Raw genomic sequence first — 14,394 nt, 5'->3', positions numbered from 1 at the left:
AGACTTGAAACAGACTGAGAGGCTCCTTTCATTACCAAGAAGCTCATTCAAATAAAATATGTGCTTCAAATGCCAAACTCCTGTGTCACACACACTCTTTGTTTTTTACATTTAGTTTTCTCGGATCTCGTCACAATACGCACAGCCTATGTAACCTACCAACTGTGGTGACCTGGTGACCTCTCCCTCTGTCGCCACCTTCAGGACAAACTCAGATTTCATGTCCTGGAGGACCTCTGAGTGTGTGCGCCTGTCGGTTTGGGGCAGTCCACTCTCTGAGTGTTTTCTGGCTGCTGAGAGAACAAGATGTCAACATCTGCTGCAGCTCTTCACTCCCCAGCCGTTTACTGTGTGTGTGTGTGTGTGTGTGTGTGTGTGTGTGTGTGTGTGTGTGTGTGTGTGTAACCAACACTAACGGCTAACGGATGCCTCTGTGAACATCTATAAAAAAAGTGTGGGTTTGCTGTGGTTTCTGATGTTTCATGACGTTCATCCATACCGTTAGTGCCTGGACCTCTCACACACACACAAACAGACACACACACATTCAAGGTGGTGGAGGGAGGTAAGGCATCTTTGGCCGGCCTCAGACCACCAACCGCCCTCTCTTTATCTCCTTTTTCCTCTCTTAGCCTTTTTTTCTGGCTCCGGAAAACCAGAAGCCTCTTGCGTTGCACAATTTCGGCCCTCAGCAGGCAGCCAGCAGGAGGCTCTGAGTGGGTGGGGGTAAGGGTGGGAGTATGGTGTCTTATTGTCTGATAATAGCATATGATGCTCTGTGACAGGCTGAGGCCTCTGCTAGCACTGCTGCCATCTCACTGTGGAGTTTGGGCGATAAGTCCCATTAAACCTGCAGGACTTTTGGGGCCTCTGTGACATTCAGTGACCCCTAAAGTATTCGTAACTTTGTGTTTATTTAAATGTAACTTTACATGGAAAGACTGAGATTTTTTCCCATCAGTTTACATTCAATAATCAGCAAGTCAAAGTGTGTTTCTAGCAGATTTGATTGAAAATCAAAAAATGAAATCTCTCATTGATGAAGGTGATCAGACACTTTGCTTTGGCTGCTTCCTGTTGGCTTTGATAATCCAGCACATGAAGACACACGGAGCAGAAACAACACGCTTCAGAGTGAATCAAAACCAGAAGACGCTAAAAAAATAAAATAAAATAAAGTGCAAAGCAAAAACAAAGTCAGCAGTGTTTACAGACACTAAACAGGCTTTCTGCTTGCTCCTGCTGCAGGCGGCCATCTTTACTGCAGGACTGTGTCTAATGATTTGGTGTATTAGTGAGTTAATATTTTTGTGGTTGTTGTGCTTTGGTTTTACTGTTTTTATATTGTTCTTTGTGGATGATTGCTTCAGAGTCTGTCTGTTTCCAATAAGGGGCAATAAAATAACTGACCTGAACAGTGACATCAGCACCCAGAGGTCACTCACGGTCATGTTAGAGTTTCTTATGTGATTTAAAAAAGCTCAGGCAGTTAAAAAAAAAGAAGAATGAGTGATTCATTTGGAGCTTGAGCTTTTTGGTATTTCAACAAACTGGATCATATTTTTATCACTGATTGATATTATGCACAGATTAATCTGACAAGTATTTTATGTTTAAGTCCTAACTATGCAATCCACTACACTGCTGTGATGGCATGAACAAACTGAATAATACTTCAGATTACATTTATTCCGTTCATTAATATACAGAAAACATACAGATGTAGTACTTTTTAGTTCTGCTTTGTGGATATTATAAATGGAATCCCGATTGACGGCGAAACAACTAGTAGCTCAGTGTTCCAACATTTGTAAGCGAGCTAAGATCCAGTGGGACTACCAGATACAAACAGGCAAAATGGTGACAGCTAATCAAACGGACATAATGGCGGTAGACAAGCAGAGGAAGACGGCCGTAGTGATAGACGCAGCGATCCTGAATGACAGCAACATCAGGAAGAAGGAAGACGAGAAACTGGTTAAGCACCAAGGGCTCAGAGAAGAGCTGGAGAAGATGTGTAGGGTGAAGGTAACGTTGGTCCCAGTGGTAATGGGAGCACTCGGTGCAGTGACTCCTAAGCTAGGCGAGTGGCTCCAGCAGATCCCAGGAACAACATCGGAGATCCCAGTCCAGAAGAACGCAGTCCTAGGAACAGCTAAGATACTGCACAGGACCCTCAAGCTCCCAGGCCTCTGGCAGAGGACCCGAGCTTGAAGGATAGACCGCCCGCAGGGGCAAGAGGGGAATTATATATATATGTATATAGTCTTTTTATTTATTTATTTTTTTCAGAATAGCACTGAAATTTAAAAAATATACCAGCCAAAAGCAAGACAGTGGGTGGAAGCTCTATTTATTACACATCACATTATAAAAGCAAGCTTAAAAGTTGATTTTCAGACATTATATCTGCTTCATTCGTCAAGAAATGTTGAGGGAACAGGCCTCACCTGGTCATGAGAGTGTTTGTCATAACATTTTTGAGCCTTGGAAAATGTTATGTTTCCTAAACAGTTCATGCTAAATTGTTGTTCCATCTCCCCTGAACTATAGCTGAAAGTCTGCACTTCAAGCACATATTGACTGCTTAATGTAAAGTCCCAAAAACTCAGGGTTTCCCCACATAAGAATGAATCAGATATTAATAATTAATCAATAATTGATCAGACTTTATGTTAAACTGAGTTTTTTCAAACCTGTTTTCTGGAACAGGTCCTGGATTTAAAGCCATCTCTAAAACTTTGAGTTTTATGTGTGTGAGGCAGCTGAAACTAAACCCAGGCTGTTAATGTTTATGCACTGGATCACATGAGTGATGAGTTCGTCCTGGTAGCTGTCAATAAATGCTGCTGTCAGAAGGAGGGGGGAGTGGAGGCGTGGGGACCCAAATGTAGGAGGCAAAATAAGATGTGTTAAATAACAAAAAGTGAGTCATTTATTGGGCTGGAGACCAAGTCCACACCTGTGATCACCTGTGTTTTTAGATTTTTGTTAGCTGTATTTACAGCTAACAAAAATCTAAAAACACAGGTGATCACAGAGGACGGCACACAGGAAGCAAAAACAGCAGACACGTCTGAAAAGCTTTACCCTCACAAATTTCTCTTTTTTTAGGCATTAGGTCACCTAAAACCCGACAACGCTGCTGTCAGCTGCTGTGACATCACTGGGCTTGACCCTCTTAGGCAGCTTGGTGTCTGATTGGTCAGTTTTCCTCTTATTCTTAGTGACCACTTTCCGCTTTCTGGTTTGGATTCCATCTTTCTTCAAGGCCAGCGGACGATTCACCTGCAAACATTTAACAAAGACTCAGCCTCAAAGTACAAGGAAACCTTCTTTGCTGTTTTACTCTTACTAGAGGAAGTACAAGCATGTGGCCAGAGCAGTATTTGGGTTTGTAGTACCCGGTGTAGTCTGTAGTAGAGTCCGCAGGCGTTGCAGACGGCTTCTCCTGCAGAGTTTCTCCTCCACAGCGTCGTGCGTTCAGTCAGACAGTTGACACACTGAGTTCCTTTCCTCTGAATCCTGCTCTGGAATAACACATCATACTGTTTTGTATTATGCTGCACCATTTTGGATTATATTTTGAGGTAATTTAACACAATTTTCTTTTTCAAACAAGATGTTTTAGAGGGAATAAGAACAAGTTTCTCACAGGAAATCTGAATTTTTCCGTAATAAATAAGAGGAAGAAAACTAGCATGACTTTCAGTGCATGTCCCTCATCCAGCAGATGATGTTAGATCTGTTCCTGTTGTTCAATTATTTTCTTAAGTATAAGCCTCAAAACCAGAAGTTTTACCATCAGAATATAAATGAAGTACCTAAAGTAAAAGTACTCAGTCTGCTGAATCACATTCATCATATTAGAGGATCAGAATTACTGATCAGTTATTGTGTCACTTTATTGTTTCAGCTGGAGGTGCTTTTCATTACTTATATGGGCAGGGTTAAATATAATAATACTTAATAATAATAAGAAGAAGAAGTAGCTAAAAATTTAAAATAATGGTATGGAGTACAAAGTACAATAAAAATAGTATTTTCAATTCAATTTTATTTCTACAGCACCAAATCACAACAACAGTCACCTGAAGGCACTCTCTATTGTAAGATACACCCTATAGAGAAAACTCCAGCAATCATATGACCCCCTATGAGAAAGCACATTGGCGACAGAGGGAAAGAAAAAACTCTCTTTTAACAGGAAGCAGAATCAGGCTCAGGGAGGGGCAGGGCCATCTGCTGCGACCGGTTGGGGTGAGAGAAGGAAGACGGGACAAATAAACAGTATAACAGTATCTAAGTAGAAAGTAGTAGAAATGTGTCAGTAAAGACAGTAAAGTACATTAAAACTGTGCTTCAGTAAATGTACTGAGATACATTCCATCACTGGTCCTGTCAGCAGAAATAAACATGTTTACAGCCTGATCACAGCTGCAGGACGATTTTTTATGACCTGCTCACTTTTGAGTTTGTTAGTTTCATGACTGCTTTGGCTGGCCCAGTGCAGGCGGGCGTCTGCTGGGCTTCACCTCCACTCATCTGAGTCTCTACAATGGACCTCTAGACCATGTTTCTGCTGTTGAGGCTTTTTTCGACCATTTTCAGTGCAATTATCTGACAAACACAGTTACTGTGCAGTTATTTGTACGAACAGACCATCGGAGCAGTCTGTGCTGCAGTGCTGGTGACTGAAATTTTGTGTTTTTGTTTCTGAATCTCGAGCACGTAGGGGTCCACATGGGTCCAACTGACAAAACTGATGCCATCAAATGGTGAGCATGAAGCTCCGTGCAGACGTCCAACTTGTTCATGACTGCTTGGACTCTTTCACACAAACATAAAGTGCAACCAAATGCCCTTTGAGCCGACTTCAAGCAGACTTCAAATAAGTATAACAGAAATAACTCATCCATCATCTATGCAGTTGTCTTGTTTGAAACTGAATTTAACCCCTAGTTATGTGCACAGATTAGCTAACTAGCATTTAACTAATGATCTCTGTGTCTGTGCACTGTACCTCTACAGCTTAAGGATGCTGCTTGCTAATGAAGCAGCACCAGCTGCTGAATAAGGGAGCATTTGAAATGTGTTTCCTTCTAACTCGAACCAACCAAATAAAAACAGTAAAAAACAAAAAAGCAAAGATCCTGACGGCACAAACCGGAGCGAAGCATCTTGGCATCTACGTCCATCTTTTATAAACAGTCTATGATTTTAACCCCAATCACAATCTTTTCCTAAACCTCAGCAAACAGCAAAAGCAGAAGTAAACAAGAAGTGAAAACAAAAGTCTGCTGTGAGTGAAACCGAACACAAACCGCGCTCTCCAACTGCCTTCTTACACTGTTATCACCATCACTTACACATTTACAACAGCACTCCAAATAATGGTTATCAATTAGTTTCCAAAGCAATAATTGACTCTTAACATTTATATTTTTATTCTTGGTGAACAGCAAAAAAAAAAACAACTATTACCCAAAATTCATTTAACTTGAAGTTTTATTATAAAGTGTTAGATGGTACTGTTTGTATTGTTCGTCACTGGGTATCATAAATAATTAAGAATTAGTCTGTCAATCAGAGGAGCCACTTACCACCCGGCAGGGCCCAGGCCAGTAACTTCAAACTACAATGACCCGACCTCCCTAAGGATGCCTGAGCTGGAGTTCATGACTTTATTTGATCAAACCTGATAATTGATGCGATCAATGAAAATGAAAAAAAGCAGGAGAAAACTTTGGCATTAAACAGTGGTTAGCTTAGCCTGCAGAGCAGCCTGGTGTGTTTATCTCTGCAGGATGTCACATGACTGAGTTGAGGGTGTATGGCGGGAGTCAGAGTCAGTAAGAAACTAGTAATTATGGCATAAACATTTTACAACCAGCCAGCTTGGTCCTGGCATCATTACTGAAATAAACATGGTTTCTTCCATTTCTACAGTTGCTGGTTTACTCTCTGTTTTGTTGGGCACCAGTAACAGAGTGAAAACTGCCATCTTGAACAGTTTTTTCTTGTTCACTGATGACAGCTGTGTCTGCCGGGGCTAACTGCCAAAGCTGTGAATGCTAAGTTATGAAACTGAGATCCAAAGAAATTTGGATGTGTATGCTAAGGTACTCTGATTACTCTGATGTACTGGTGTAAATTATTGTGCTGTGTGTACTTTATTCTCCATTCATCCATTCTCTTCTGCTCATCCTCATCCGGGTCGCCCATCCCAGCTACCACAGGGCAAACAGAGAGACGACAACCGCTCACACTCGCATTCACACCTATGGGTAATTTAAAATTCTAATTCTATAATGTGAAATAATTTACTACATCACTTCATTATGTTTTCTCAGAATCATTAAGTTTCTGACACCAGCAGCAAAGAGAAGGGTTTGGTCCAACCTTTAAATGTTAACTATAGGTTCAGAATTCCACTTGTAACTGATTATACTGTATGTACAACGTGCTCTGAGGAGTCCCTATGACAGGACGTCATGTTCCCGTTTGTCATGTCAGTTCAGTCATCAGAAACAAAAAAAAGAACTTTGAAAGTGATACACTTTCTTACTTATATTACTATTTATAATGTGAATTTCTGCCTAGGGCCCCAACAGACACCAGAATCATCAATGACTGCAACTTTGCAAGCAATCTTTATTATATAAAAGATAAATTAATATAGATTCGGATGCCTGTGAGGGACTTAATTAAAATTAAAACAATAATGTAAACTTCAAAAAAACTCTTCATATATCTACATAAAATTTTTAAATAAAAATGCTATCATCCAAAGTCCTACCTGCTGTACAGTGTAGAATTTTGATTTTCTGATGCTCCTTTTAAATTGGAAAAATTTAAAAGCAATATAAGCAATAAAACCTGATTTTCTAATTAAAACGTTAATACCATTTAATTTTCAAACACGTGTGTGTCGTCTTACAGCTCGTCTCTTCGGTCTCAGCAGCGGTGTGTTGTTGGCTTCCTGTCTGAGGCCGCAGGTGTTACACAGGAGTCGACCTGCAGCGTCTCGCCTCCACAGGGGGGCGCTCTGCATCCCACAGCTCACACACTCGCGCTGCTCTGAGCAAACGATGACAAATCACACATCAGCACAAAAGACACACACACTGATCTACAAGCACAGGCAGGTAATTACTCACCTGGTCCACATCCCTGCCCCCAAGACAGACTGTCAGGTAGCATCCAGTCACCTGAAGAGGGGGAGGAGGGTGTGTACAGGTTGCCATGGTAACTGTTACATCCAGGTGTTGAGGAGAGGAGGTGGGTGGGGGATGGAATCAGAGCATGATTACTATACAAGGATGAAGAAGATGGAGGTGGGATGTAAGCAGGGTTCGGTGATTGACAGCTGGAATCATTCAGCCAGAGGCAGGGGGTGAGGAGGAGCGAGGGAGGGGCCTCTTGGGATGTGCATGGTGATTGGAGGAAAGTGTCTGAAACGACCGCAGGCTCCCTGACCCCTGAGGAGCCCGGCTGTGGGGTCAAGGACGTAACAGAAAAAGCGTAACAAGCATAAATAAATATAAATATATCTTATATATCAATATAAATCAACTAAATATCAGATGAGGAAACTTTGTTAAGTTTGATGAAGGTCAGGCGCTCTGGACGCTTCACAAAAGAAGAAACAAATAATTTCCCGTAATTACTTTTAAAATGTTTTTTTTAGTTACGAGGCCTCAGAATGCCTCGTTCTTTGAGGAATATCAGGAATTTTTGTAAGACCAGGGCCCCATACATCGAACCGAGCTAAGCTCCAACCCCTTTAGTCCCCGGGTACCATCTCTGATACACACATTTTCTGGGGAGTTTTTGAGACGTCTACATCATCAGTGTGATTTTTTTCCCATGAAAAACCTAAATAAATTGCACAATACATTGTTAAACATTTTTTTAAATGCCAGGCGTCGCAAATACGATACAAATGTAAAGTCATATGCAGAAATTCAAATTTCAAGAATTTTTCAATCTAATTTGTCAGATGTTTCAATAAACTTTTCAAAAAATTAAATATTCTTTCAAAGAGCTCAACATGTGCATAAGAATCACCAAATAATTTATGGCGAGCCAAAGTCGCCAAACAACATTTTCAATAACGTTTTCAGGACGCCACTTTTTACTTCTGTACAGGTAAAAGCACATTAAAGCAAAAACATTAACTACTTAATCAGAAGAAAAAAAACCCCACTCCATATGCTTATTGAACATCAGATTACATACTTCCGTACTTGTACTTGATTACATTTTGACTCCGTAAGCAAGAATATAATAAAAGACTCTCACCTTAGTACTGAAGCTTGTTTCAGATCTGTTGGACGTCACAGCAGAAGACCAATAAGCTAACGGCGAATAGTTTGACATCATCGCTGAATTTCTAAGAGGAGGTAAGAAAAATTAAAGTCAGAGTGAGTGCTCTCTCTAACACAAAGGATCACAGCTCTATTTTCTGATGGTACTCACAGAGGCTGAAGAGATTTGAGGGTTTTAACTTCATCTGAATGCAGCTCTGGGGTCTGAAGGAGGGCGACCAGGAGGAAGAGGAGGGGTTTGACTCCTCCTACAAATTCTGACGTGGGTTTTTTGAAAGGGATTTTTTTTTAATTATTGAAATTTTGAGTTTCCAGTGTTTACATGGCTGTTATCATTTACTGCTGTAAACATGTTATAATATGAGATCACTGTCAGACCACTGGAGTCCAGGTTCAGCCCACAACTCGCCTCAAAAACACATCAAAAAGTAAAGAAAAGAAAAAAATTCTTCTTCTACTTTTCCTTGTCTGCTGTTCCAGTTGTGGACGCTCTAGTTAAACATCGCCACACACAGTACTGATTCAGTGTGTGTACAAATAATCACTAATCCACAGGTTCAATCTGCTCTTACGCTCCGTTTCAGTCAGTTTTTTTTACTCTTGGTTCAGTATGATGCCACTGAGTACATTCCTTGATATGGTCGTCTCAGGCACACAGCTCTTGCTGAAAACACATCATTATTTTCAAGATTAATTCTCAGAAATGACATATTTAAAGGAAAAAAATGTTCAGGAATCAACCCAACTTCTCCACACTTTACTTTAAATAAAACTCACAACATGTTTCATAAACAGAACAGAAACCTGCTTGATTTTGTGTTTTTAAATTATTTCATCCTTTTGCCAAATGGAGACCCGGTGGAGCTAAAAATTAAATTAAATAAATTCCTTTTAGTCCAATAAATTCAGTGTGTGGAAACGTAACTGTATTAGGTGATTTTTTCACGGTTACAGGTGGTTACGGAAGAGGTTCAGGCTCAGGAAAGACCATCAGAAATCTTCTGTGTGAGCTGAAATTCATAAAACAATGTGAATTCAGTCTATAGGAGAGCGTTCAGTAAACCAGATAATAAATAAATAAATAAAACAAGATTAACTGGTATAAGAGCAGCTTAGAGATGGTAAAGATCAGCGGTCAGTTCAGAGGCAGGAAGCATATCCCTGTATTAGGGCAGGGTCTACCACACTGTTCTGCAAGGGTAGGTCCACTGAGAAGTCAGTGGGCGGAGCCTGGAAGCGTTGGCGGGGGGGTCGCCCTCCCCTTTCAGGGATGGGCAGCTCTGAGTGGTGAGCAGGAATTGGCGAAGTAAAGAAATATGGATGGAGGAGAGCCTGCAGTAAGGAGGAGAGGACAGGCAGAGCACCGATCAATAATCAGTTTATTAAACTTTATCTGAGTGATAATGGGTGAATGGGAGAATATAATGGCTACGTTCCAAGAAATGATTCTTTATGTAAAAATGAGAGGACCTCTGACCGAGCCCTGAAGAACTCCACCTTTGAACTTAAGGTCTGCTTCAGGTTTCTTACCTGTCTGGCTGAGCAGCGCTGTTTAGATGGATACACCAGGAACTTATAGAGCAGGTCCACTGCCTGAGGGGGCGTGTCAGGGACGATTTCCTCCAATGGGATCGCTGGATTCTCCTTAAAGGTGATTTTATTGTAATCTGGCAACTCCACTATCTCCTGGAGACAGACAGGAGAGGGATTAAAATGTTTTAACCAGTTTCACAGCCATAGAAGAAAAAAACAAGACAAAATTAAACTTCGCAGAGTGAATTATTTTACCTTAGCCTTCAGATAAAATCTCACACAGACCACAAAGATGTCGCCAGACTTCAAACAGTTGTAGGTTTTTAGAGTAAACACACACAGTTTCTTTTATCAGTTTGGTTTGGAGTGCCACAAGGATCAGTTTTAGGTCCAATTTAATTTCTCTACATATTCATCATCATTTACTGCTAGTCTAAAAACATTTAAACATTTTAAATAAAGCTAAACGGAGGCCAACCAATATTTCAGGCAGATGATTGCAGGCCTATCACATATAATAATATACTGATGATGATTATGATGTTGACTATGCACTGAAAAACATTATTTTAAAAAATAACACATTGCGTCTTTTTAGCACATTTAAAGTTAATGAACGTGGATGTGGGCGGACATTTATATGCACTATGTCCAAAGATGAAAGAGTAAACACTACCACAGTGTGAATACACTGAGTGAATACATGTGGAAATTAGGCAGTGTTCCAGTTTATTTTACATCCTCATTGTGTTTACATTTTCACGATATGTCTTTTATATAAAAGACAGAATGTGTGAGATGATACTTTGATATAAAGCTTAATACTTAACCTAATACAAAAAAAGATCGAGAAGAAAATGAATGTATATTAATGTAACGTCCCCTGAAGTGATGGAAAAACCAGTGTGTATCTTACAGGCCAGCTGTCCTGAGTCGGGGTTCCCAGCACTCTGAGGACACAGCAGAGCTGCTCGATGTCGTTCTCTCCAGGAAACAGAGGAGACGAGTTCAACAGCTCCCCAAAAATACAGCCGACCGCCCTGAAACACACACACAAGCGCACACACGGACTAAACGGTAAGCCATGACTTCAGACTGCTGCTGCCCCCTGCTGTTCATCTCTGATCACTGGACCAATTTACACCTGAGCAGGAACTGTGAACACTAACAGAGTTAGCGTGTACTGAAGCTACAAGCTTACTCTTTCTTATTATATGGTCCCATGTTACATAGTATGTTAAAGAGTAATATATAATAAAATATGCTGATACAGGAAAAGAATACAAGCATGCACAACAGAAACAAAAGCATCTAGGTTTATTGAGTAAAAGCTAATCAGCAGAGGATTCACAGTAGATAATCAAATCAAATTTATTTGTACAGCACATTTAAAGACCAAAGTGCTTTCCAGTAAAACCATGATACAGATAAAATCACAATATAAAATATAAATTACAGATATAAAATAATTACATAATATAAATGCAGAGCCAGATGAAAATCACACTAATTAGCCTCGAATGCCAGGTTAAACAAGTACTATGTAATGTAAATGTATATAATGTAATGTAAGCTATAATGATCGAACAACAGCAAAAAAATAATAGTGTGGGCGCTACTTTTAGCAGCGTTTTCAGGGTTGTACTCACCACAGGTCGACTCCCTCGTCGTACTTTCGGGCTCCGTACAGCAGCTCAGGGGCTCTGTACCATCTAAACACACACAGTGGTCAAATGTAGCTCAGTGCATTTACTGCACATTACTGATAAAGTATCAGTAATATCCAGTTGAAAGTGGTGATTATTTTAGAATGAACTGAACCAACAAGTCACATGACATGGCGACTTTAACATGATTATTATTTACTGGTGTAATGAGCACCTCAAATCTGAATATGTGAATCTGTTCTGTGACACATTTGCTCACCAGTCGAGCTTTAAAGCAAGTCTGAGTGAATATTTAAAGTATCAACTGACTGCATTTTCTATGTCACCACATGGAGTTTTCCCAGCAGCACTAAAGCTAATGCTGTGCTAGTGCTTACTTTATAGAGCCATTTTCTGTATTACATTCAGCCATGCAGATACTGCATTACTGCATTTTATATACAAAAGTACTTACTTTTAGGTTCATTATATTGCATTTACATTTTCACTTGAGATCTTTCATTTTACTGTCATTTTTCTATTTAAATGAGCATTTTGCTCTTCGTGTTTTTTACCTCACTGAGTTCTTTTGGTAAGTCATACTGTATTTTATTTTGATTAGCTAAAGCTACCTGCTAAATAAAGTATTTCTTATTTAATCTCATCTTATCCTATTTACCTGGTGGCCACCTGGTGGCTGTACAGCCTCTCTCCCTGCTCACTGAACAGCCGGGCCAGACCAAAGTCTGCAATCTTCAGGTGGCCTGAGGAGCTGATGAGCAGGTTTGCTGGTTTCAGGTCCTGCAAACACACAAACGTCATTTTATAATTGGTTTGATTTATTTTGTTAAAGAAAAGAAACCCGAACACCACCTTCTCACCTCCTCCTGCAACACCTCAGACTGCAGCAACTATTCAGTTTTTTAGCATTTCCCATATTTTCAGCTTTTCATTTATTATGAATAACCAACAGTATTTAAATAACCTTGTATGCTTAAGTGTTGCTTGTTACAAACACAGGATTCACTGAGAAAACAGTCAGATGACTCATTAATGATAATAACTGTTAGCTGCGCTCACCCGGTGCATGACATTGTTGTGATGCAGGAAGGCCACGCCCTTCAGCAACATCATCATGTAACTTTTGACCTGCGCAGGGGTCAGAGGGCGCTGGGAATTCCTTATGACCTCAGAGAGGTCAGACAGCATGAAGTCGAACACCAGGACGAAGCCCGTGCCGTGAGGAAAGACGTCCTTCAGCTTCACCACCTGAGGAGAAAGTCACAGAAAGAAGTCCTGCATCCCTTCAGACTCCAGACACTCTGCAGCTTCTTATAATTTTCTCATACAGCCTAATCTCCTTTTTATTAACATGTCTGTTATGCTTGGCTCTTTTCTTGCTGCTCTGCTTTGATCGTCTATGTTTTCCATGTACTAATTTTTGGTTTCTGTTATATTTTGTTTGTGACATCCCCCCAGCCACCAGGGGAGCTGGAGCATATCCCAGCTACCATAGGGCGAGAGGCAGGGTACACCCTGGACAGGTGGGCAGTCTGTTGCAGGGCTAACACATAGAGACATACAACTATTTGTACTCACATTCACACCTATGGGCAATTTAGAATAACCAATTAACCTAACCCCACTAACTGCATGTCTCTGGACTGTGGGAGGAAGCCAGTGTACCCGGAGAGAACCCAGGGAGAACACGCAAACTCCACACAGAAGGGAGTCGAACTCATACTCAGGACCTTCTTGCTGTGAGGCAGCAGTGCTACCCACCGCACCACCGTGCTGCTAAACACTAATCAAATTTTAAGATTAAAATGACTCTTATCTGTAAAAACTGTCTGCACATTCACTCACATGCTCGTTGTCCTTGATCTCCTGCAGTGCTTTAATCTCCCTTAGAGCCTGGTTCGGAATGCCGTCTTCCAGCCTCCTCAGAGCCACTTTCTTCAGAGCCACCGTCTCCCCTGTCTGACACACAAGAACATTTCCATGTCACATATCTAAGCCGCTGAGGTTAGACCCCAAATTTAATGCTGATCGGATTACAAAAAAAAGAAAAAAAGAAAAAAAAAAAGAAATGAGGTAAGATGCAGACATAAAAGCACCAGTCCGTCACCTCAATATGTTTGGCCTTGAAGACTATGCCATGAGCTCCTTCTCCTGTCCGACCCAGAATGTTGTACTGCTCCATGTTTTCATGAGCGTTTAAAACAGCTTCAGTTAACCTGGATTTAATCTGGTCACAACTCTCACTGATGTTTTTGTTAATTCAAAGAGTGTGTGGTTTGAAGTAAACCCCCAATGATATACAAATCAGCTCCTTGGAACAGCAAATCAGAGAGAGGAACGCAAACCTCGAACTTCACTCAAAAATTAAGCCGTTCACGATGCTGCGCACGATTGCTCAATAAGATACAGTTATTAAACTATTATTTTAAGCCCAGTAAAACTTTAAACCGTTAACTTAAATTCGGCTTATATTACATATGCAACAACAAACAGCTGTAAAGAAAAGTCTCTCAGAAAATAAATCCTGACCACGGGAAGCGAGACAGCTAGCTGTTGGCTAACGTTGCCTTGGCAACGTCTTAACTCAGATAACCCAGCTAAAATTTTAAAACCTGTTACTGTTTAGCTTCTGCTGCCGGCTTGACACGCACGCTTGTTAAGAAAGAAACTACAAAAACGACGATATTTAATTTTTTTAATACGCATTTTCATTCAGGACGTTTTAATAATTGTTTCGTGTTACAGTAGCTAGCTACAGAGCCGCCCGTGGTCTGCCATGTTTGTTTACAGTGACGTCATGAGACAGGACCTCCATAGAGCCAGAGCAGGTAGAAAGCATTAACCAGAATCAATGTTTTATTTTG

The 14,394-nt window shown here is 40.6% G+C and overlaps 2 protein-coding genes across 3 annotated transcripts; both read right to left on the bottom strand.

Moving 5' to 3' along the window:
• Window positions 1–2,342: 2,342 nt before the first annotated feature.
• On the bottom strand, window positions 2,343–8,577 carry gata1b (GATA binding protein 1b). The gene is made up of 6 exons (XM_031759110.2): window positions 8,482–8,577; window positions 8,305–8,395; window positions 7,161–7,494; window positions 6,941–7,080; window positions 3,405–3,530; window positions 2,343–3,288 (listed from the first exon to the last, which is right to left on the bottom strand). Exons 2-6 carry the CDS (start codon window positions 8,383–8,385, stop codon window positions 3,127–3,129), a joined length of 843 nt encoding a protein of 280 aa, XP_031614970.1. The 5' UTR covers window positions 8,386–8,395; window positions 8,482–8,577; the 3' UTR covers window positions 2,343–3,126.
• cdk20 (cyclin-dependent kinase 20) lies at window positions 8,522–14,308 on the bottom strand. Of its 2 annotated transcripts, XM_031759108.2 has the most exons (9): window positions 13,638–14,308; window positions 13,376–13,489; window positions 12,590–12,778; window positions 12,189–12,310; window positions 11,513–11,575; window positions 10,780–10,903; window positions 9,861–10,016; window positions 9,428–9,662; window positions 9,249–9,340 (listed from the first exon to the last, which is right to left on the bottom strand). In XM_031759108.2, the coding sequence occupies exons 1-8, from the start codon at window positions 13,710–13,712 to the stop codon at window positions 9,471–9,473; spliced, it is 1,035 nt and encodes a 344-aa protein (XP_031614968.1). In that variant the 5' UTR covers window positions 13,713–14,308; the 3' UTR covers window positions 9,249–9,340; window positions 9,428–9,470. The 2 variants fall into 2 exon arrangements, with proteins under 2 accessions (XP_031614969.1, XP_031614968.1); XM_031759109.2 differs by lacking the exons at window positions 9,249–9,340; window positions 9,428–9,662 and adding an exon at window positions 8,522–8,587.
• Window positions 14,309–14,394: the final 86 nt, after the last annotated feature.

The sequence above is a fragment of the Oreochromis aureus genome, linkage group 20, assembly GCF_013358895.1.
Source record: "Oreochromis aureus strain Israel breed Guangdong linkage group 20, ZZ_aureus, whole genome shotgun sequence".
NCBI classification, from domain to species: Eukaryota; Metazoa; Chordata; class Actinopteri; order Cichliformes; family Cichlidae; genus Oreochromis; species Oreochromis aureus.
The sequence above is the reverse complement of the archived record's forward strand: the minus strand, read 5'-3'. Positions and strand labels throughout refer to the sequence as shown.